Below are 25,228 nucleotides of genomic sequence, written 5' to 3'. Positions count from 1 at the left end.
TTGTAGGCCTAATTACTAGCCCAAACTATAAAGTATATACTACTGCAACCTTGTTGCTGATCTGGCCACAGACCTGTCCCTTCTCTCTTCGCACAAGTGGCTGTAGCTGCCCCTTATCTTTGTTGTTTCTCCTTGTTTCTTCGCTGCCCTAACAACTTCTTATTTCGGCTTTCTTCCACCCTTACTCGGTTGTCCTTCTCCCTTCTTGTCACCTCCTTGATTGCGGATTTGGGAGCTTGTTGTGTGTATCCAAATGAGGAGTGGACAGCCTCTATTTATAGAGGTCTATCCCTCCTCCTTTAGGCCGACTTGTAGTTGCATTATATTTCAACATTTATTCATCATTTTTGTTGCTTGTAGACTTTTTTGCTGCTAGGAGAGGATTTGACTTGCCTTGGAGGTATTCCCATGACCTTATCTGACATCATACATGATGTAACATGCCCTCAAAGGGTCTCATCATAATTACATTTTGACTTTGACTCCCTAAAGGCACTTCAAAATGTGCTTGACCTATTTTCAATGAGCAAGAAACTCATTGACAAAAAATATCAAAATAAATTCTTTTTTCTTGAATAATTACAAATATCAATGTTACATATATGAAGACCGAACCTAGTTACATCTTCTCCAACGCTCCCTCTTAACTAGGGAGGTATTCATACAGCATTACAAGGTGTTTGGCAATTTTCAATCTTAAAGAATTCACATAAGAATACAGCACTCCATCTGTTATAGCATCATATCCATCAGCATTGTCATAGTGCAAGGCCTTGACTAACAGCTCCATCTCTTCACAAGACCATGAGCCACAATGCTGGCGAGACCAATGATTTATAGACACCTCCATCATTGTCTCTCAAGGTACATACCCACCCGGGTGTTCTCGAGTATGACCTTTTAGGACTATTCTTATCTTGGGTTCCTAGCGCTCAAATAATATCGGTCCTCTTGCCTACTCTTGTCTTGGATGCCCTACACATCCTCAAAGAGTATCGGATGCCAGATGATTACCTAATCCTCCCATTCTTTCTTCCCAAGTGAAGACAAGAATTTTGTGTCTATCTTGTGTCTACATTTCCATTCATGGCCTTCATCTAGACGTACTGTTAGTCCTGCATGACCCATGACATGGAAAACACAATAGTCACTCCTTTATAATCAGGGGTGATTCAAAACTCCCTCTTGATCAGGGGCTTGTCAAAGCTCCCTCTTAACTGGGGACTCTTTCCTTCATCAGTAGCTTCTTCTTCATGGGTCCTTCAGCTGCATGATCTCCTTCCTTTCTTGATGTCATGAAGTCTTTGATCGAACTTCTTCTCGCTAGGGCACCATCCATCCATCACTTTCCTTCTTTGTTAATCATGGCATTGCTTCGTGGAAAGTGACTATAAGGTTCTTCTAGTCATCTTGGCTACTCCTTTGTCATCTTGTCCATGCTTTGAAATGCTCTCCTCATGGATGCTCCATCATACTTGCTAGGTTATTTGCTTTGACCTGGTAGCCCATCATGACTTCATCCTGATATTTCTTCAACATTGTTTTTCCTTTTGTTGGATGGCTTCTTCATCACAACTTCTTCATAGAGTAGAATCAGTTATCTGCACCTCTTATATCTCCAAGGTCTTCATGGGTGTCAAGGGTCCTTTCTTCCTTCATCAGAGTTATTCTGCCTTCTTTTGGGAGATATCTTTCAAGGCATTTTGTCAGATAGTGATCCTCGGTGATCATGATGTTCTTTCACATGCTTGATCTCTTTCTTTATTTGCTTCTTCTCAGATAGATTGGTCAACCACCTAATGCTTCTTGTGGAAGCATTCCTTCATCCCTTGCTTTCTGGACTTGTTAGCATTTCTTCTTTGCTTCTTAGTCAACAATCTTATGCTCCTTATGTGAGCATGTTCTTTTGTTGACCTTCATTGCATCGTGGTACATGCCTTCGAGCATGTTCTTGGTGAAAGAGATCCTTTCATGCTTGATCATGTTATAGAACTATACCCATAACTCAATAATATACAAATGATGACATGACTTAAACTTTGATGCATACATACCTCATCTTGATCCTCCTTGATCATTCTTTGGTGTAGCCCTTCTTGCTTCATCTTAGCCTGCTTGCATATCATCCCTTTTCTTGAATCCCATGAGTGGGATTCCCAATGAGACATCTGCCTTGGTTCACGAACCTTCTCTTGAAGATTCCATCATAGGATTTTAAAGATCCTCGCCTTGCAAATGTTTCCTACCTTTGATGATTTAGGTCTTCTAAGATTCTTGTCATGATCAAGTTTTCTTCCATCATATATGAGGTCCTATTCTAGGTATGCTCCTTCTACATGAATATCTTTGAGCTATATTTGCCATGCTCCTATATTCTAGAAGATATTTCTACTTATGCATTTTTGTTCTTCTCATAAATGCTACATCTACATGAGTGTCTAGAACTCCATGTACATCATGCTGCTAGATTCTAGAGGTAATTCTAGCCATGCAATTTAATTTATTCCTATATGCTCCTATTCTACTCAAAACTTTGAAAGAAGTCTAGAAGGAAATAGTTTGACCTAGTCATAGTAGAGATCCAGAGGATCTTCCTTCTTTTGCTTCTTTCCTTCCTCTTCCACCTCTTGAGTTATATGAGCTTCTTCTCTCTTTCTCTTGTTGTTGTTGTCCTTCTTAAGCTTGGGACAATTCCTTTTGTAGTGTCCATATTCTTGGCATCCAAAACATTGGATCTTGGACATGTCTTTGTTGTTTGTTCTTCGTGGACCAAACTTGCCAAATTTACCCTTTCTTTTGGCCATGGTAGCAAATGCTTGCTCCTTTGATCCCACATCTTCTTTCGCCTTAAGTCTAGTCTCCTCTGTTCTGCATAGAGACCACATATCACTGAGAGTGGTTGCTTCCTTCTTGGCATAAATGCTTGATGTGAAGTTTCCCCACTCCTCAGGTAGAGCATTGAGTACAACAGTTGTCATCTCTCTGTCAGACATGACTTCCCCAAGCTCTTGAAGTTGATCTCTCATCTCAAAGATTTTCATGAAGTAGGGAGCTATTCCTTCCTTTGTTATCTTCATCTTGTATAATTCATTCCTCAGAGATAATACTTCTCCGGTGGTGGATACCGCGAATAGCTCTACTAGCTTATCATAAATTTCTTTTGATGTCTCAAACTTGGAGACATGGGGAATGAGAGAGTCCTTAATTGGTTCTATCGGAATCCTTTGAGCTCTTGTCTCATTCTTATTGTACTTGGCTAAGGCTTGATTCTGTTCCTTAGCAGGGGCAGTGATGTTCCCCTTGACATATTCTAGGAGCTCATTCTCCTTGAGAAGTAGATCAATCCTCTTCTTCCATGCAAGAAAGTTATTGGTGCCTACCAATTTATCGCTTTCCTTGCAAAAAGACAATGATGTATATTCAGAAGGGGACATGTACTTGATAGATTTTAAGATTTGATGGATTTGCTTCCTCCTTGAAAGATTGATGGCTTGTCTTTCCTTGGATCTTAGTGTCCTTCAAGTTGTCTTCTCCAAGTGGACTTGCTTGGTGATGAGGTGTGCTTGAAGACTTGTAGCTTGATGTAGATCTGCTTCTTTTATATAAGGCTCTCCTTCCAGCTTTGTAGCCCTCCTTGATGAATGATGCATTGTAGACCCTTCTTGTCCTTGAAGTGGTTGAGACTTCTAGGCTTGATGCTTCAACTTTGTAGATGCTTGAGTGTTCTTGAGTTGCCCTTTCCTTGATGTGTCACCTATCACTCTGATACCCTATTAGAGAATCTAGGGAAAATTAGTGTTGTGGTGATTCTCTGAGACTTGATAACAATTTGTGAAGTCTTTTTACTTTTTCTTAGTTAGCTTATACTTCTTCTTGTTCTTATTAGTGCATATGTGTGTGCTTCATCAAACTGCTACCAAAACAAAATAACAAAAATGCAAATTTGGCTCTCTACCAGGGACAAACCCTCTCCACTCTTGAGAGGGAAGCCCTTAGTAATTTTTCTCTTATTGAAGCTTCTTATTTGAACAATTGCCAAACCCTAAACCCTTGACTAGGATATCCTCCAAGCATGAGTCAAATCCTTCCTCTTCCTGAACTGTCACTTCCGGCACATCTTCCGGCACTTCGTCTTCCAACACTTTGTCTTCTAGGATAAAAAAAACCCTTGAATATTAGGGCTCCATCGAAAAAACTTAATTAGAATGTGAAAAGTTTCCATATCATGCATAGAGGAATTGACGCCATTACAATGGCAAACCGTCAAGAAAAGTGGCAACTGACACATTCTTAAGCTATAAGTGATATTCTGATGCCCTATAAATGCACACATTTTGTTGTTTTTTTAGATTTTACATCCCAAGAAAAATGAAGTTTAACGGTAGTATATTTGGATTTTTTTTGTAAAATCTCTAGAACATAAGTTATAAAATGCAAATTAATATTGGTAAAATTGATATTTTTTTGAACTTCTGAACAGGTATTTCAAACTTCTAGAATGTTCAAAAAGTATATAATGAGTTATACGAAAGTTTGCACACTTGTATGTTTAGCCCTGCTAAGAAAATGAAACTACGGAAACATAGAAGAGTGAAAATGCTTACACATTTCTAGGCAGCTTCTGCTTCTCCGCATCCTTCTTGTTTGGATTAAGCACCTCTTCCTTGTATCTTTGTCAATCAATAAAATTTAGCTCAGAAAAAAAATAGCAAATATATAAGTATGAGATTATAAAAAGAGGAGCTCCTAAACTTCAAAGTTGATTTACAAACACTAAACTTCAATTAAAAGCAATATGATTAAAATAAATCCAAAAATTGATGTCTAAAATGTTCTGCAACTGCTTACTTCCGGATTGCTTTGGCACTGATAATACTTTTCATCTTGGCAAACTTAGGAGTCTTCTTTGATTTCCCCATGTTTGATGGTGAACCCTGGTATGAAAATAACTCTGATTCAAATCTTTGAATATCTGAAAATTAATTTTATCAATAAATAAATAAAATCAATGTCATTTTATTAAAATAAGTCTACATTGAAAGAATACAAACAGGAGGACGCTATTTGCTATGCCTTGGCACTAATTGGTACTTACAAGGTAAATATAGATTATCAAATTTTGCAAGCCACACAAGGGCATAACATCAAGCCAATGAATACCAGCAAAGTCTGCATATCATTACTAATGATACAAAAATTATAACTGCAGATGCTTCAACCTACTTGCCACAAGAAAATTTAGGATTCTAGGAGGGAAAGCGGCCCTTCAAAAGTATAGCTGCTAGCAGTGCTGATCTATTAAAAAAAGGATGGAAAAACAAAAAGCAAAAAAAATTATCAGTTGTTTTCAGGGTCAATAGTCATCAGTCTGATAAAGAACACCTACAGTCCCCTATGAGAGGAGGGGACTCCCCTGTAGACTGGGGACCACCTTTTCATAAAATTGCAGGAGATGGATGGATCACATCCCCTACAGAATCTAGTTAATTGAAAGCTCATAATCAGCCTTTCAAATTCTTTGGTTGAGAAGAGGGAAAAACCTTGATATTCATCCAATTGTTTTTGGTGAATTTCCAAGTGTTGATCATTGGCCCAGCCACTAACAACCATGTTGAAGCCCACCAGAAGTAGGTTTGACTATCTCTTAGCATTTATGATCGAGCATAGTCCCTTGTGGTTCCCAAACTGTGGTTTATGTTATTTTGGACTTGTGTTGTACCAACTCTATGTACTCTGGTGTTTTGGCCGGAGCCAGCGTGCACAATTGAGTTTGTTAATGTTTTCTATGGCTGCATGTACACCCTGTCCTTTTATTCAACCCTAAACTGGCCAAGTGTCCAAATTACTTTACTCATGAGGTAAATTTCCCTCTCTCAGTAAGGTTCCTTGTTTGATTTTTATTTGTTTTCAGGCTGTCTTTTAACTATCTGCCTATAATTTTTTGTTTTTGTGGATCACAGTGAACCTCCAATATGATACAAAGTCAAACAGCACTTGAATAAATTTGCGGACTTGTGTAATGATTGTGACTGTTGTCCTAATAGGGATAAATAGATTTGTTTCTAGATATGTTATGGCCCTCAGATGTTAGATGGTTCTCCGGTGTGCATGTCAAACAGTTATCGTGTTTTCATGAATCCCACTACAAGTAGTTGTTTGTTTTGCAAAGAACCTTGAATTTTGAATAACATATATAATAAATTGGTTATGTTGCTCCTGCAGTTCCATACTAGATTGTATCAGATAGTCTCAAAAGCTAGCATGGAAAAGCAGGTGCAGAGGTCACACAATCAAGTCACAGAATGTGTGAAATTTGGGTTCTACAATATCATTATCATATTGTTGTAATGCATAGGCTAGGTGTCAAGCATGCAAAAGATGTCTAAAATGAAAAGTCATCTTTAGGTGCTTGCTCATGAGGAGTAAGTGATTATTATGGTTTCTTTACTAAGTCTAAATTACGAAAAGCAAATTAATTAATTTAATTTATTAATGTTGGCTATTGAACTAAGTTTCTAAGCATAAATAATTTAAATATTTAGCAATCTAGATCTGAACCCAAGTTAGGCTTAGGATTTAATCTTAGCCATCCATCACCGACAAGATCTAGGGTTTGAGATCCAGATCAATAAGGAATTATAAAAGAAGCCTAAGGAAGAGGAACAAGACACATTGAATCATTGGGAGAGCAATATACGCAAGTGTGAGTGAGAGACTCAAAACTGAAGAGAAGATGAAAAGTGTGCAGCAAGGAGATTTCAGCAAGAAAAATTCAAGGGCTGAGATCTTGGAGAGACAGGAGGCTTGATTCCAGTGGATGCTTGCTCAGGGAGGCATACGGCCAAGGAGAGAGAACCCAATTTCCCTAGTGCACATAGAACCTTACAGGTGGAAAATAATGGAAATGTAACTAGTTTTGGCCTTCATAATTGTTATTGTACTCATTTCAATATGTATCTTATGTAACAAATAAAAGAAGAAAAAAAAAAGTTATTATTTTAAAGCATGGGTTTCATGTTCTTTATTGATAGTCTTATAGGTAAAAGCATGTTCTTCATGCTTCTAGGGTTTGTTAGGTCATAGGATTTATTGTCATGAGTCAAGGGAGTCAACATCATGTTTATAAGACCATTCCAGGCAAGATGTAACTTGAAAAAGAATTTATTTTGTGTCTAGAAAGTCCTGGAAGCCTCCAAAGTACAAGTTGGCCTAGAGGGAGTCAACATCATGTTTATAAGACCCTTCCGGGCAAGATGTAACTTGAAAAAGGATTTATTTTGTGTCTAGAACGCCCTGGAAACCTCCAAAGTACAAGCCAGCCCTGGCAACTACAAGTCGGCCTAAAGGAGGAAATTCGACCCCTTGGAAAGGCTATATAAAGGAGCAGATTCGACCTCATTTGGCACTCACTCACTCACAAGTTCAATCTCAAGAAAGGAAGTTTGATCTGTAGCTGGGAAGCAAGAAGACAAGAATAGTGAAGGTCTAGAAGAAGAAAAGAAGGAAGAAAACTTGTTTTTGGGCTCTATCTCTCTCACACGTGCAAAGAATTAGAGTTTCTGCAACTTCTATGAAGGCCAAAATTGCAGGTCCGAGTTGCAGTATCAAGTTGTTGGAACAAGAAATACTCTGTTTTGACTTCGTTGACCTTAGGAAGATCTATCTTGCTCAGAGAAGGATCTCTTGAAGAAGCTGAAATTAGGGTTTTTGTAGCAGCTATGAAGTTGCAGGACGAAGTTGCAGGGTTGAAGTTGTGGTCAAAGTTGCAGATTGATGCATGACTGAGTTGTGGTGATCTGTGATTCTATTGGAAGGGCTGACTTGGTACTTGGAGGAGGACTTGGTCTAGGGTTCAGGTCTTTGTTGTCTCATTTGAAGCAGATTCTATAAGAAGAGATGAGTTTTTTTTGGGTTTTCCCCTTGGAAGGGTTTTGACCTGACTTGGAGACTAATATTTGTGTCCACTGTCTTTACTGTTTGGTCTTGATATTTGTTTAATGAAAAGATCTAATAAAGAAACACAAGAAGATAAATAAGATTCACAAGCAAGTATTAAGGAATAAGGAAAATCTGAATTAATAGCTGCCAGATTGAAATTTTCCAACGGAAAAGAGAAGGCCAAAATGCAAGAGAAAAAGCTGAATTTTCCAGGGACCGAAAATATCCAAGAGCAGAATTTTCCCAGCAGGCCAAAATTTCCAGGAGATGTTATTTCCAAATTTTAAATTGCTGTGTTTTCTGTGCATTCTCTTAGAATCAGTTTTGTTTGTATAGGAGCCCTAATTTTCCTGAGTAATAGAAAAATAAAGGAGAACTTGTTGAGCAAATTTTTGCTGTTATTGACTGATTTTCTGGTTTTAATTCCGCTGCAAAATTGTGAAGTTAAAATACCAGTTTATTTATTTTCAGCAGTTTTCAGAATAGATTTTTACTAGGTAAGTATTTTCTGGGTATAAAATAAATTGCTGGAAAAATTAAATCATATCTGGTATTAAAGATTTACAATTGTCAGTGTTGTTTATCCAAGAACTTGTGCTTCATTCCTTTGGGTACAGTTCTAGACACCAATGGTGCAGATTCAAGTAACTGGCTCAGACAGTTTATGAAGCTTCTCTCAATATTATTCCTAAGCTTCACTATTCACTGAAACTTAAAGCATTGTAATATCAGTAATTTGAAGGTGCAGACCAATGGAGATGATTGGGGAAAAGAAGGTGCAAGCTTAAGGCCCATCATCCATTGGGGTCCATTCCATTTGACAGACTGCTGGACTTTAATAACTGTGCTTTAGCCCTAGTTACCAGAAACGTGACATTAGGGAACCCATCAGAAACACTGTTTCTAACAAGGAACTAGCCAAATGCCCAATAACATTGGCAGAAGATGCAGAGCAGTGGAGACGATTGTGGAAAAGAAGGTGCAAGCTTAAGGCCCATCAGCAATCAGGGTCCATTCCGTTGCACAGACTGCTGGACTTTAATAACTGTGCTTTAGCCCTAGTTACCAGAAATGTGACATTAGGGAACCCATCAGAAACACTGTTTCTAACAAGTAACTAGCCAAATGCCCAACAACATTGGCAGCAACCTGTTGAGTTAACCTTTAATGCTGCCTGGTAGGATATATATATATATATATATATATATATACATGAAAAAAAGAGTAATATTTTTTATTTCAAAAAGAAAAGTGATATTACATTTTGAGAGTCTAGAAGAACACAACCCTGAAGTGTGCAAACCCACACTACTCTAACCAAAAGAGCTAAAGACCAAATCAAGTGTGAGATTTATAACTTATCTCATGACAGCTTTTACATCCATTCATGAAGTCATAATTAATATACTGTTGAGCTGGGTACACCCTAAGCAATACCAAAACAGCTTCTCCTTTCAAGGAACATAAACCATATAGATTCTAGAATCATATCTGCAATTAAAGCAGGATGACCATTGAAAATATCATCACACATCATTATGTCAACTAGAAAAATACTGTTTAGCAGGTAAAATTTGCAAATCTCATCACACTATTCTCAGTAGCTTCAGAAAGAACTCTTTGACCAGTGATTGATTGTTTAGATAGTTCATCTGCCAGCACATTTTATTCTCCGTATATGTCTCTACAGTTGAAGGAATTATACCAGGATGACAGCTCCCTTGGTCAACAAGATGTGCCAATCCAATACCTCTGCTTCTGAAACTTCCATTGATCCACCCTACTATATGCCTTGAGTCTCCAAAGATTTGAAATTCTTTGATTCCTCTATCATGTGCCAATCCCATCAGATTAAGACAGACTTCAACTCTGCCAAGTTCTTACTGCCCCTGCCCAATCCACATCTTAAAGAAATCCAATGACTGGCTGATAGGAAAGGAAGAACCCCTGCTCCATTCTGCACTGGATCCCCCATCGAGATCCCATGACAACAAGTTAAAACCCTGCAGTGTTAAAATTGGTAACTAGGGCCAAATTCCACCTTAGGACAGCTCATATGATGGAGATGATTATTGCATTGGATTCCTCTTTTCAAGAGGTCCAATTTTCATATAAAGATCATCTCATTCTGACAAGCAGAAGTGGAATTTTGAATTTATTCTCTCTCATGCACAAATTGTCAAGGTCGGCCTCAATAAAATGTAGGATCAAGAAGCCCAATAGATGTGTCTCCACCAATGTGGAAAAAGTCGAAGTCGGGATTAATTCGGCAAGGGTCCAAAAGTTGAAAAACTCGGCAAAGTCGGGAGTTTTTCGAAAAAGTCGGCAAAAAGTCGGCAAAATTAAAAAAATACAAAAATATTCATTTTTAAAAAAATCCGGACTTTTTCAATAAAATCCCGACTTTTTCAATAAAATCCCGATTTTTTCAAAGAAAAAAAAATCATTAAAGAAACTACCACGATTTTTTGGAAAAAGTCCCGATTTAATCCCGACTTTTTCGATTTAATCCCGATTTTTTCGTTTCTTAAAAAGTCGGCAAAAAATCGGCCGATTTAATCCTTTTCTTGAAAAAATCGCGTTTTGGGGAATAAATCCCGATTTTATCGGGACTTTTTCCACACTGGTCTCCACACCCTCAACGAATTGTATAAAGAGGAGTGACCTCTCTCCTCATTTGGACATCACTCATCACATCATTTCATCTCTCTCTTCTCTTATTTGGTTTGTACAGCTTGGGGGCAGTCTCTCTCTTCTTCGCACGTGTGGCAAGAGGCCGAATTTTTCTGGGACAGAACACACTGAATTTCAGAGAAACAGACCGGCGTTGACCAGGGCTGATTTGACCAAGTTTGACTTTGATCTTCAGGGCAAAATTCCAATTTCTCTAGGCCGAGTTGCTGGGCACAGATTTCAAGGTGTTTTGGGCAGGTTGACTTCAGCGTTGACCACAGAAATTACAATAATGTTTCTCTCTCCTTTGACTGGGTTTGACCAAACTGTTTTGCGCTGACTTTGATTCTCCTTGAAGGCCGAATTAGTCTGTTGTTGACCAAGTTGCTTGGAGGACATTTTGATGCTGATTTGACCAACATTGACTTTCAGGTTAGAGCTGCAGTTGACTGTTGTTGACTGCTGATTTTGAAAGGGCTGTTTTGATTATGTATTGGGCAAGTAAATTTAATCTATGTACTCTCTCTCTCTGCTGCACTATTGAATAATAATAAGAAGATTTGATCAAAGGGTTTTCCCCACATTGGGGTTTTTCCCTAGCATCTGTCAAATCTTGTATCCTCTTGTCTTGGTTTGCCTTCTGCACATGTTTTTATGTTCTATCTGCATTTTCTATCAATGTGTTTAAGTTAATGTGATTGCTACTATTGAAAATTGTCATTGTGCTGATAAGGAACATTGAAGTAAATTGTGCTAAAGCATATAACATACCATTGTTATCTAAAATTAACATGGTATCAGAGCTTGGGTGAAGACAAAGCCCAAGCAAGAGTGAGGAAAAGCGATCACTAAGAGAAGTTGTTGCACAAGAACTTGGAACTAGTCATAATGACAACTACATCCAAAATCAAATCTGAGGACAAGCTTAAGTACAAATCCGACTATCATGCATGTAAGATGTCTCTAGAGTTGACTTTGGAAGAAAATGAAACCATGGACTATGTCAAAGGAAGAGTAGTGGAGCCTCCTTCAAATGCATCCGCCGTTGCACAAAGAAAGTACAAGAAAGGTAAGGTTAAAGCTAAGAAAATTATTGTTGATTTACCTTCTCTTGTTGACACCCCGACACACATCCTACCCATAGAGTCCGAGACTCATGGAAAGTACCTCTCATCTGTCCAATGAGTTGGAAAAGATGGTTAGGGACCATAGCACTACCGATGGAAGCATCATGTATTGTCGTACTCCCTATGACTAGGACGCATGGTGTTCAACAACTTGATCTGGAATCAAGGGCTTACTTTTCTCAGTGGAGAGTGGTATGATTTTATGACTCACTCCCGATCACTCCTTCTTCATTATTACTTCATGGTTCAGCAGAGCAGAGCAGAGCAGTGATGACAAGGATGGTACATGATGACAAGATGGCATGGTAATGATAGATAGATTGGCAAGTGGAATTCTCCCTAGTTAAGAGGAAGTGTTAAAATTGGCAACTACGGTCAAATTCTACCTTAGAACAACTCATATGATGGAGAAGATTATTGCACTAGATTCCTCTTTTCGAGAGGTCGAATTTTGATATAAAGATCATCTCATTCTAACAAGCAGAAGAGAAATTTTGAATTTATTCTCTCTCATGCACAAATTGTCAAGGTCAACCTCAGTCAAATATAGGCTCAAGAAGCCCAATAGATGTGTCTCCACACCCTCAATGAATCGTATAAATAGGAGTGACCTCTCTCCTCATTTGGACATCACTCATCACATCATTTCATCTCTCTCTCTTCTCTTGTTTGGTTTGTACAGCTTGGGGGCAATCTCTCTCTTCTTCGCACATGTGGCAAGAGGCCGAATTTTTCTGGGACAGAACAGCATTGACCAGGGTTGATTTGACATAGTTTGACTTCGATCTTCAGGGCAGAATTCTGATTTCTCTAGATTGAGTTGTTGATGACAGATTTCGAGGTGTTTTGGGCCAATTGACTTCAACGTTGACTGCAGAAATTACAACATTGTTTCTCTCTCCTTTGACTGGGTTTGACTGAATTGTTTTGGGTTGACTTTGACTCTCTTTCAAGGCCGAATTACTCTGTTGTTGACCGAGCCGCTTGGAAGAGATTTTGATGCTGATTTGACTAGCGTTGACTTTCTGGTTAGGGCAGCGTGCAGTGGACTGTTGATTTTGACAAGGTTGTTTTCATCTATGCACTGTCTCTCTCTCTGTCTGCTAAACTATTGAATAATAATATGAAGACTTGATCAAAGGGTTTTCCCCACATTGGGGTTTTTCCCTGGCATCCGCCAAATCTTGTGTCCTCTTGTCTTGGCTTGTCTTTTGCACATGTTTTTATGTTCTATCTGCATTTACTATCAATGTGTTTAAGTTAATGTGATTGCTACTATTGAAAATTGTCATTAGGTTGATAAGGAACATTGAAGTAAATTGTGCTAAAGCATAATAGAACATACCATTGTTATCTAAAATTAACATGCGGCCTTGATTTGTCAATGTCCAATACCCCAAATCTGCCAAGGTATCTTTGTCTTCGAAGGTTTGTTCAACCAATCATATGTGAACTAAATTTGTAAAACATTTGAAGAGGGGTAACGGTCTCACACTTCCATGCTAACCATAAGGCCCCACATACAGTGCACTTACAGTTGATCCTTTAACTAAGCTTTTGTGCGTCCAGGACTTCACAACCTAGCACATCATCTACACTCACTCAAGGGGTTTTGAACCAATGTCTCCAATCATTCAAGGGGTTTTGCACTGAAGTCTCTAGTCACTCGAGAGGTTTTGAACCTAGGTCTCAACATTCATACAAGACTAATCACCTTGCTACGTGCCACTAAACCATGTTCCTGTGGGTGATTGGTATATATTTTGGTATAGAAAGATGGAACAAGAGTGAATGAGAAATCATACATTGACATCTGGATTAAAAAATAAGTACCTAGAGGATTGAATGGAGCAAAAGTAAGTAGAATAATGGCATATTAGGGTTTTATAGGCTCTAGGAGATGTGGAAGAACTCGTCAACTACACCAAAGATCCATAACAGGCTTTACGGTCTTCCCAGATGGGGTTTCCAAGGCCTCTAAAGTGGAGGTTACACCTAGTACTAGTAAAGTTTCTTCCATAGGGGAGCACAACACAAGTGGGTTAAAAAGTGCCCAAATCTTTAGATCCCTATGAAAAAGTGGGTTTCAATGGAATATCTGACAAGACTACAAATGCATCAAGTCCTTGCAATAATCATTTTTTGTCACCAAAATAGGGAAGAACATCTTTTGAATGTGGAAATGACCCTTCATTAACTCTCCCCCAATGTCCACAAACAAAGCTTTCAGGTATTGAGTTAATAAAAGAAAAAATCTCAAGCACGGTGCTTTTTGTCTTACTGTGAAAAGAGAGATATAGTGCAAAGCCTCATCCATCCAATAGTTCCTGATGTGAAATGTTTTGCATGAGAAAGTGACTTAGTCTTTGGAAGAGGGGGAAGTCAATGAAGTAGGGATCCAAGGTGGTGAGAACCTTAAGGCTAAGCTAGTTAGAGGAGGAATAAAGGTGCTAAGGTATGTAAAAAGTGTTAGGGTCGAATGAGGCTAGTGCTCAGAGGACATGATGTCTTAGGTGGTGGAACTATGAACCAAAATTTTGACGAGTAACTTCTTTAGGAGATTTATCCCAAAGAAGAATTTGGGAATATGAATTAATATTCACTGGAATGATTTCCTGAGTTATTCGCCAAGCTTCCATGGCTAGATTTCCACTCCAAATCCAATGCAAATGTATGCAAAGAAGAACAAGAAAGGTCGTTTTGGCAGTCTACATACTCGTTGTTAAAGAGATGACCTACAAAATACAACCCAAAAATCTAAGAGAGTTATCAAACACTTGTTATTGGTCAAGCTTCTTGGTTTAGCACTTGAGTTATGGTTGCTCGAAGAGTTGAAGGCTATCAAGGACTACCTTGGTCGTTGTGTAGAGATGGATGATAACTTTATGCATTCAACAGGGCTAGCAATAGCACACATCTTGGTGGAATCACACCTGCAAGAAGAATTATCAAAGTCTGTCAACATTGAGATTGGTAATGGCATTTACTCTCAAAGTTTCAATTACGTGGGGATCCATTTCCATTGTGTGAGATTTCACACATATGGGCACATGATTAAGGACTACAATATGAAATTTCATGGTAGTGGATGGAGGAAACAAATTGGCAAAGAGAGGGGTTGGTAAAAGTGAAGGCTCCAAACCCAATGCTAGTCAAAGTCTTGAGTAGGTCAATCTCTCAATCGAAGCCTGAGGAACTATTGAATGATTATCAAGTTGACAGTGAAGTTAGTGCCCTGATCAGGGTGGTCATTGTCGATGCTAAAGGAAAAGTTAAAGATCTCAATTAAACATCAAATACTTTCTCTCGGATAGACACAAGAACCAAGCTCTTACATTAAAGGTAAGACTATGGATAGGTCTCCTTCTCCTTCAAAACCTTCTTTTGGATATCAGTTGTTCTCTCTTAAATTTGGGGTCGAGGATTATTGGATTTTTAACCCAACCTTATTGCAAATGAGAGGAAGCAACCTATGACCAAGGGCCAAGGGGCACTACTTAAAGGTGGGCTTAAGCTATAAGAAAAACCCCATTAGAGAGGAGGGAACCCTGTCTTCCAAAGCAGAGGAGTCCAAGGGAGTAATTGAAAACTCCCTTTCAAACTCTGACAACAAACTCCCTGAATCAACCCCCTTTAGATATCGTTTGAGATTTAGGCAAGGCTTTAAACCTATGGATGCTAGAGTGGTGTAAGGGGGCCTCGAGAGTGACAGGGGGAAGGATGGATCTCTCTCTATGGGAGGGAGGAAATCGCTTATTTCTCTAGCTCAAGATCATGTTTTTAGGGAGGTAAAAAGCTAGGAAGAAAAAAACCCTTTTCAAGGTCCCTAGAGCAAGGTATGCCCCTAGCAAGGGTTTGCAATGATAGTTATGTCCCTTGATGTAAGAGGCTTGTGCAAGGACTCTAAGAAGCTTACCTTGAGAATATTGGTGGATATCCATAAGCATTATATGTTGATGATTCAAGAAACCCTAGGAGTTGGTAATAGGTTGATCCACAAGCTATTTGTAGAAATTTTGAATGTTGTAGCCCCTACCCAGTTTTAAGTTTTTGCATAAGGTTTAATGCCCAAACCCAACATGACATATAGCTGATATAAATGTTAAACTTTCATTCGACTTAAAAACACAAGACTGCTCTACTATATCTTTTCGTTCTAGCTAATATGAAGGTAAAGACAAGCGCACATAATTTTTACACGTTGATTTTGGTCTAATGACCCCGGAAAAACCCACAAGGGGAAAACCAATGAAAGGAGGAATTTATTGCTTCTAATCTACTGAGAAATTTACACAACAAATGACATTTTAAGGTACTTATCTCCCCTTAAATGTTGTTCCAACTTCCTTGGAGTTTGTGTCAAGGATTCAACTCTAAATCTGGAAGTTCGAGCCACAATTTCAGATCTCCAACACTACAAACAATGTCATATCAATGCTCAAAAATTGACTTAGGTTCAAAAGAATCTTCTCTAGCTAGCAGCATTAAATCTGGTGCAAAACAGTCCCTTGAATATGCCTCGAACTATGTTAAAGTCTATTGACATACCTCCTAGAAATACGGCCCAGTTCACTATGATATTACCAGAAAAGAGAGCTTCGAATAGCTCTTATCCTCCACAAAATTTATGCTGAAAATCTCACTCAGCTCACCTTCAAAACAACGCAGACTTTCACCTTGAATCTCGGCCTGCTATCTCTTCTAGAAAATCTTGATTTGCATGCCTATATATTCTTCAGCTAGAAACTCGGGTTTGGATTCCTTGTTTTCTCCTCCTTAGCTCTACAAACACGACCTCCTCTCAAGCTCTTCTTCTCCTCTTCTCAAATCCTCATGAGAAATGAATTGGAGTAAACTTTCCTTTTTCCCTTTTTCTCTTCTCAAAAGAAGAGAACCCTAACCCTTGAAATCTAATGGTTGAGATTAAATCTCAGCTCATTAGATCAAGGGTGGAGATCATTCCCTCCCTTGACCCCTCTCTGATGTGGTCCACATCAATTAATGAGACTCCTAGTCACTTTTGATGTTTTTGTCACATGTGCACTTTTTCTCTCACAAAGTCACTTTTAAAATATAAAAGTCACTTTTGTATTAAAAGGTGTAGTTTGTAATTTTCTCATAAAGTTACTTTATAACACTAGTGACATTAATAAATTTGAGTACATGGTACATAACCCATAAAAAGTAACTTTGCTCCATGACATTAATATAACTTATACTATCGATAGACAAAAAGTTATTAATGTGTCTTCCTAGGCCAAAAGGATAAATGCACGAAGAAACACCCCCTTGGTACCCTTATTTTCAACACTCCCTCTTACCGAGGAAGGTGTTTCTCACCACTCCCATCTCGTCTCTAAAATATATATGTTTGCCCCTTGGCAATGACTTAGTGAGAATATATGCTACCTGTTCTATGAAATTGTAGCAAGAAAAGCCTTCATTTGACTTGTGCAAATTTGAATTTAAACATCAACAGGATGACTTGAGTTGTAGTTAGCAAGAGTGACATGGCCAAGTCACTTAGTTAAGTCATTCAATTCAAGTTTGTGGGCTAAAAGTAGAGTTGTGCATGAGTTGATTGCTATGATCTAGCAATCTAGTGGAATTATAGTTAGCGAAACTTAGTTATCTGAGCTCCAGTCATGAATAGAGTTAGTATGAGTTCAATTGAGTAGTTGTAATTGTTGTTAACTCATTGATCTCTTAGCTAACTAGTCAATTTACTAAAAATAGCTCTAGTCATGCATGCAATTCAATTGCCTAGTTGAGTGGAGGGAAAAGGCATAATTGTATTTATTGTTATATACTAGTGAGTGTATAGAGTTTGCATTGAGCAGGTGAGGCTTTCCTCTTGGGAATTGTGCAAGCAACTAGGGGTTTTTTCCTATTATTTAGAAGCCAATTTCCTCAAGAATTGCACAAGGAAATAGGAGGAACAAGTGGCCAGGAATTGGCTAAGACTCAGCAAGAGATCAGTCTTGCCTTGCAGGTTAAGATTAAGGGATTGAAGATGTCATTGTAATAGATCCATATTCTCTTTTGATTTAATACAAAATAGAGGAGGGGGTTTTCCTAGATGGGTTTTAAGTTTAGTTATGTTCTATGCTAGAGCAATTTATTTAAAATTTCACAGTTAGCAATCACATCAGCATTAAGATAAACTGCAGATAGAACATAAATATAAATCGCAGAGGACATGCCAAGACAAGAGGACACAAGATGTGGCACTAGCCAGGGACAAACCCCACAATGTGTGGGGAAACCCTTGATCAATTCTTCTATTATGTTCTTCAAAGTTCACCAGAGAAAGTGAGAGAGATAATACATTTACATCAGAAGTCAATGCTTTGACTTATATAGATCTGAGCATATAGATCATCTCCTATAATGATGATACATGAGATCAGTTGAAGACATTCTGCTTCAACTGATTCTCCTAGGTGACGTCTTCACCTATCCATTTCGTTCATCTATTGCACCTTACTGTATAGCACTATCATGCTACATCATGTTGCTCATGATCACTGTGTTGCCCATACATCAAGTTGTCCATGGCCTCATACTTCATGTTGCCCATGTGTCGTGCTGCTTCATGATTTCATCATATTGCCCATACTTATGATTACATTTATCATGATACTGTCCATGCTCCATGTATCATACATCATGCTGCTCATAAGGTTGCCCATGCTATCCTTCTGTTGCTTCATTATGGAGTTCATACACATATCAGCCTTAGCTGCTTGCTATGGCTTGCAGCCTAGCAAAGCAGCTAGGCTATGGTTCCACGCAATACTTCACGCAGTCCCATTATTTCCGTATAGGGTTTGCTCAAGGATATGATTGTCTATATGACTGTATTCCATACATTGAACTGGACAGCGTATTCAGCGTGTTTCTTCTTACCTTGCTGCCTTGACTGCGTTTCATCACTTGTGACTGCGTTCCATATATTGGACTGGTCAGCGTATTCCTGTGTTCCTTCATTCCCATATTACATATTATATGACTGCGTGATATATTATATGATTGCCCAGCGTGTATATATATAATGCCCAGCATATATATAATGCCCAGCATATATATATAATGCCCAGAGTATGTACAACCATGACTGCATTTACCTTTACAACGTGTAAGTCTCCAGCGCTGACTGCGTATATATTTCTGAGTGCCCAGTGTGTATATATATAATGCCCACCGTATATATATAATGCCCAAAGTATGTACAACCATGACCGCGTTTACCTTTACAGCGTGTAAGTCTCTAGCGTTGACTGCATATATATTTCTGATCTGCGTGTAGTCTCCTTTCATGACTGCGTTTTAAATTTCATTCCTTACTGCAGCTAGGGTTTGACAGCATTAGGATGACAGCAGCATTTGGGCCTCCATCTTGAGCGTAGATGACTGCATGTAACAGGTTTCACAATGCGTGTTAGGATGGCTCCCTCTCCTTTGCGTGAACAGGATTGTGTTGTAGATGCGTTCAGGAAGCCTCCTTGACTTGCGTAGATGAGGGTTGCTGATTGACTTATATGTTGCCTTGACTGCGTTCAATACGCTTTGATCCTTACCTTGTTGTGGCTTCATAACTGCGAATAGATCAATAACTTTAGGGCTTGAACTCTGTGTATAGAAGCTCCTTGACTGGACAGCGTACTGTGTTTAGGGCTTGAGCTCTGCGTATAGAACCTTCTTGTTTGGACAATGTTGAGACTTCCTCAATTAGTTGCGTTTTATGTGTCTCCATGATCTGCGTGATAGGTTTTCATGACTGCATTGGTAGGGCATCATCTTAGGGCCAATGCGTGTTTCTCTTGGTGTCTCACTCCTTCTCCAAAAACCCGAGACGTGGAGAGGAGGAGATCACTCAAGAATTGTGTTCAAATGATATCAAATCCTCTTCTATTTATACCAAAAACGCATATGATGAATAGACATGACGTTTGGGCTTCTAGAGCCTACATAAGAGTTGGTCGGCTTGATAATAATTACATAAACAAAATAAATTTATATCTCCATAAATACTTATCGGAATCGGATGATCTTTGGATCAATCCTACACCTCTTGACGAGAGGGTTCCAATAAAAATATCGGTTGCCATAAATAAGTCGACCCACATGGAGTTTGGCCCTAGTTTCCAATTTAACACTCCCTCTCAACTAGGGAGAACTCCATTCGTTGATCCATAAGTCCGACTGTACTATCTCTGCCATCAGTGCCCTGCACTGCTCTGTCTAGCTCTGTTGTCTCAGCTGGCTCTGCTCAGCTCTGCTGGCTCTGTTTAGCTTTGCTGGCTCTGCACAGCTCTGCTGTCTCTGCTTTGCTCTTCTCAGCTCAGCTCTGCTCTGCTGGCTTTGCTCTACTCTGCTCAGCTCTGGTGGCTCTATTCAGCGTTGTTGGCTCTGCTCTGCTCTGCTGAACTATGAAGAAGAAGAATTGATCAAGAATGTCTCATACCATTCTCCATTGACCCAAAGTCAGTCTCAGAGTGCATACCACTGCTCCCAGACCAGTCTCAACCGACCCAAAGTCAGCGTCATAGTGGGTACCACTCCTACCACTGGTCCCAGACCAGTATCGCAGTCTCAAAGAGTGTACCACTGGTCCCAGACCAGTCTCAGCCGACCCGAAGTCAGCGTCATAGTATGTACCTCTCACTAGTCCCAGACTAGTACTGCACTGACACGAAGTCAATCTCAGAGTATGTACCACTGGTCCCAGACCAGTCTCAACCGACCCGAAGTCAGTGTCATAGTATGGTACAACTCCTACCACTGGTCCCAGACCAGTATCATTGATCCCAGATCAATGGAGGTCATTCTAGCGTAGGGAGTACGGTAGATACAACGATGCATCCATTGGTACTACTATGGTCCCTAACTTCATTTCCCTGCTCATTGATCAAATGAGAGGTACTTCCCATGAGTCCCAGATTGCATGGGTAAGATGCCTCGACAAGAGAACTAATCAATCCTGTCCTCACAGGAGAACACATCAATCCTGCTACAATTGCCATGGAGAACACATCAATCCAAGCCTCGCAGGAGAACTAATCATCCTGCTACACAGGAGAGCGAATCATCCTGTTCCACAAGAGAGCAAATCATCTTGTCCCAGTGTGCACCACCAGGGGAGGGTGAGTCACCCTGTGGTCATACGTTGCTCCAATAAGAACTGCAAGCCCCCAGACCTCCCAGAGCTCAAGGTATGCAATATGCAGGACCCTTGTACAAGGGTCTCTTGACGACTCCAAGTCGTTCGGGAAAATCATAGATTTGATCTTTCCTCGGGGCTTTGTCAAAATGTCAGCGACCTGTACATCAATCTCAATGCAATGGAGCCTCCTTGCTCATCGACTTACCATATCCCAGATAAGGCAGTATCTGATGTCTATCTGCTGGAGCAATCGTCGAATATGGGATTCCTCAATAATCGAATCCCACCTCTGGTTGTCACAGAGAATCACAGTGGTATTCATCATGTGTACAAACAGCTCACTAAAGAGCTTCCCCAACCAGGCAGCTTCATACGAGATCATACTCGTAGATATGTATCCGATCTTGGCGGTGCTTATAACAGTCAACTTCTGCTTCCTGCTCATCCATGATATCGAAGCAGAATCCAAAGAGAAACAGCACTAAGAAGTGCTCCAGTGATCCTCCACATTGTCTGCCCAATCAGCATTCGAATAATCATGTGGTTTCATATTTCCCGCAGTGTATCTCAATCCATGAGAGATTGTGCCCTGAAGATATCTCCGAAGATTCTTGGCTACAGACCTCGGGTGCTATGTGTCAATGGACATGGTCCCCAGTGGACTTCCTGTAACTTAATACATCCCTGAACTCAAAACATCTTAGAAAAATCACGTACCTTTCATTAACGAATGCCACCTTTAGATCTGAACTTCCCAATGAAGTGATCTTTAGATGGGCCATCAAAAACTTCCGCTACGCCATTCTGATAATATGCTTTGCTTCGACTTCACCCTAAGTGAATTGTGAAGAACCCATTGATCCTTTTGTCTTTTCCCAACTGTCTTTGGTGATTGCTCTTTCACTCTTGCTTGGGCATTGTCTTCACCTCAGCTCTGATACCATGTTAAGTTTAGGTATGTTCTATGCTAGAGCAATTTATTTAAAATTTCATAGTTAGCAATCACATTAGCATTAAGATAAACTGCAAATAGAACATAAATATAAATCACAGAAGGCATGCCAAGACAAGAGGACACAAGATGTGGCGCTAGCCAGGGACAAACCCCACAATGTGTGGGGAAACCCTTGATCAATTCTTCTATTATGTTCTTCAAAGTTCACCAGAGGAAGTGAGAGAGATAATACATTTACATCAGCAGTCAATACTTTGACTTATCTAGATCTGAGCATAGATCATCACCTATAATGATGATACATGAGATCAGTTGAAGACATTCTGCTTCAACTGATTCTCCTAGGTGACATCTTCACCTATCCATTTCGTTCATCTGCTGCACCTTACTATGTAGCACCATCATGCTGCATCATGCTACTCATGATCATTGTGTTGCCCATACATCAAGTTGTCCATGACCTCATACTTCATGCTGCCCATGTGTCGTGCTGCTTCATGATTTCATCATACTGCCCATACTTATGATTACATTTATCATGATACTATCCATGCTCCATGTATCATACATCATGCTGCTCATAAGGCTGCCCATGCTATCCTTCTGTTGCTTCATTATGGAGTTCATACACATATCAGCCTTAGCTACTTGATATGGCTTACAACTAGGCTATGGTTCCACGCAATCCCATTATTTCCGTATAGGGTTTGCTGTGGGATATGACTGTCTATATAATTGTATTCCATACATTGAACTAGACAGCGTATTCAGCGTGTTTCTTCTTACCTTGCTGTCTTGACTACATTCCATATATTGCACTGGTCGGCGTATTCCTGTGTTCCTTCATTCCCATATTACATATTATATGACTGCGTGATATATTATATGACTGCCCAGCGTGTGTATATATATAATGCCCAGCATATATATATAATGCCCAGAGTATGTACAACCATGACTGCATTTACCTTTACAGCATGTAAGTCTCCAGCGTTGACTATGTATATATTTCTGAGTGCCCAGCGTGTATATATATAATGCCCAGCGTATATATATAATGCCCAAAGTATGTACAACCATGATTGCATTTACCTTTACAGCATGTAAGTCTCCAGCGTTGACTACATATATATTTCTGAGTGCCCAGCGTGTATATATATAATGCCCAGCGTATATATATAATGCCCAAAGTATGTACAACCATGACTGGGTTTACCTTTACAACGTGTAAGTCTCCAGCGTTGACTGCGTATATATTTCTGATCTACGTGTAGTCTCCTTTCATGGTTGCATTTTAAATTTCATTCCTTACTGTGGCTAGGGTTTGACAGCGTTAGGATGACAGCAGCGCTTGGGCCTCCATCTTGAGCGTATGCAACTGCGTGTAGCAGGTTTCACAATGTGTGTTAGGATGGCTCCCTGTCTCCTTTGCATGAACAGGATTGTGTTGTAGATGTGTTCAAGAAGCCTCCTTGACTTGCATAGATGAGGGTTGCTGATTGACTTATATGCTGCCTTGACTGCGTTCAATACACTTTGATCCTTACCTTGTTGCGGCTTCATAACTGTGAATAGATCAATAACTTTAGGGCTTGAACTCTGTGTATAGAAGCTCCTTGACTGGACAGCGTACTATGTTTAGGGCTTGAGCTCTGCGTATAGAACCTTCTTGTCTGGACAGCGTTGAGACTTCCTCAATTAGCTACATTTTATGTGTCTCCATGATCTGCATGATAGGTTTTCATGACTACGTTGGTAGGGCATCATCTTAGGGCCAATGCGTGTTTCTCTTGGTGTCTCACTCCTCCAAAAACTCAAGAATTGTGTTCAAATGACATCAAATCCTGTTCTATTTATACCAAAAACGTATATGATGAATAGACATGACGTTTGGGCTTCTAGAGCCTACATAAGAGTTGGTCGGCTTGATAATAATTACATAAACAAAATAAATTTATATCTCCATAAATACTTATCGGAATCGGATGATCTTTGGATCAATCCTACACCTCTCGACGAGAGGGTTCCAATAAAAATATCAGCTGCCATAAACAAGCCGACCCACATGGAGTTTGGCCCTAGTTGCCAATTTAACAAAAGTAGAGTTGTGCATGAGTTGATTGCTATGATCTACAATCTAGTGGAATTATAGTTAGTGAAACTTAGTTATCTGAGCTCCAATCATGAATAGAGTTACTATGAATTCAATTGAGTAGTTGTAATTGTTGTTAACTCATTGATCTCTTAGCTAACTAGTCAATTTACTAAAAATAGCTCTAGTCATGCATGCAATTCAAATTGCCTAGTTGAGTGGAGGGAAAAGGCATAATTGTATTTATTGTTATATACTAGTGAGTGTATAGAGTTTGCATTGAGCAGGTGAAGCTTTCCTCTTGGGAATTGCGCAAGCAACTAGGGGTTTTTTCCTATTATTTAGGAGCCAATTTCCTCAGGAATTGCACAAGGAAATAGGAGGAGCAGGTGGCCAGGAATTGGCTAAGACTCAGCCAGAGATCAGTATTGCGTTGCAGGTTAAGATTCAAGGATTGAAGATGTCATTGTAATAGATCCATATTCTCTTTTGATTTAATACAAAATAGAGGGGGTTTTCCTAGTTGGGTTCCCCAGTGAAAACTGTGCTAATTGTGATTGAATGGTTGCATGTTATTGCATGTGTTTTTATTGTATGTTTTCCCTTCCGCAAATTGACTAGAAGAAATTTGTGTCTATTGTTTTTAGTCTGAATTCATTGGCAGCTGCAAATTTGGAGATATTTCTACACGTTCATCAATGGATATATACTAAAGCTTCACTGCTCCCCTTTGAACCCAGTCTCTAGTAAAGTGGTACTTGATCTCAATATACTTTGACCGATCATGAAATACTGGATTCTCAAAGAGTTTGATGCAACTTTGATTGTCACACTATATCGTAGTTGGTCTCAGCCTCTGACCAAATAACCCATGTCGCATCTTCGAAGCCAAAGTGCTTCGCAACTAGCCTGACTACTTGCCATATACTCTGCCTCTACGCTGCTTAATGCCCCGACCTCTGTTTCCTGTTGAACCATAATATCACTACTGAGCCCAACGAGAAACAACATCCAAAAGTACTCTTCTTGTCACTAGCATTGCCAACCCAATCCGAGTTTGTGCAACCAATCAATCTAACTCCATTACACCTGACATAGTCCAAACCATAGTCCATTGTGCCCTATATATAGCTCAACACATGTTTCATAGCGACCCAGTGCACTCTCTTGGGCTCCATCATAAATTGACTCGAAGTGTTGACTGAAAATCAGATATCCAGTTTAGTGTTGACCAGATACATCAAAGAACCAATCAACTGACGATACAAGGTGGGTTC

The 25,228-nt window shown here is 39.5% G+C and overlaps 1 protein-coding gene across 7 annotated transcripts in view; it reads right to left on the bottom strand.

Annotated features, from left to right (window-relative positions):
* Positions 1 to 25,228, bottom strand: part of LOC149189590 (uncharacterized) — a 122,875-nt gene that overhangs the window by 74,806 nt on the left and 22,841 nt on the right. For 5 of the 7 annotated variants that reach the window (XM_089411855.1, XM_089411850.1, XM_089411853.1 and 2 more), the window contains 2 exons: positions 4,849 to 4,934; positions 4,605 to 4,670 (listed from right to left, as the gene is read on the bottom strand). In XM_089411855.1, the coding sequence (XP_089267981.1) occupies positions 4,605 to 4,670; positions 4,849 to 4,919 (137 nt within the window). In that variant the 5' untranslated portion in view covers positions 4,920 to 4,934. Of the gene's footprint in view, positions 1 to 4,604; positions 4,671 to 4,848; positions 4,973 to 25,228 lie in introns of those variants that run through there. The other 2 variants (XM_089411852.1, XM_089411849.1) reach the window with 2 other exon arrangements.

Source organism: Pinus tabuliformis, chromosome 3_1 (genome assembly GCF_031772625.1).
Source record: "Pinus tabuliformis cultivar Carrire ecotype Pingquan chromosome 3_1, CPIR1, whole genome shotgun sequence".
Lineage (NCBI taxonomy): Eukaryota > Viridiplantae > Streptophyta > Pinopsida > Pinales > Pinaceae > Pinus > Pinus tabuliformis.
The sequence above is the reverse complement of the archived record's forward strand: the minus strand, read 5'-3'. Positions and strand labels throughout refer to the sequence as shown.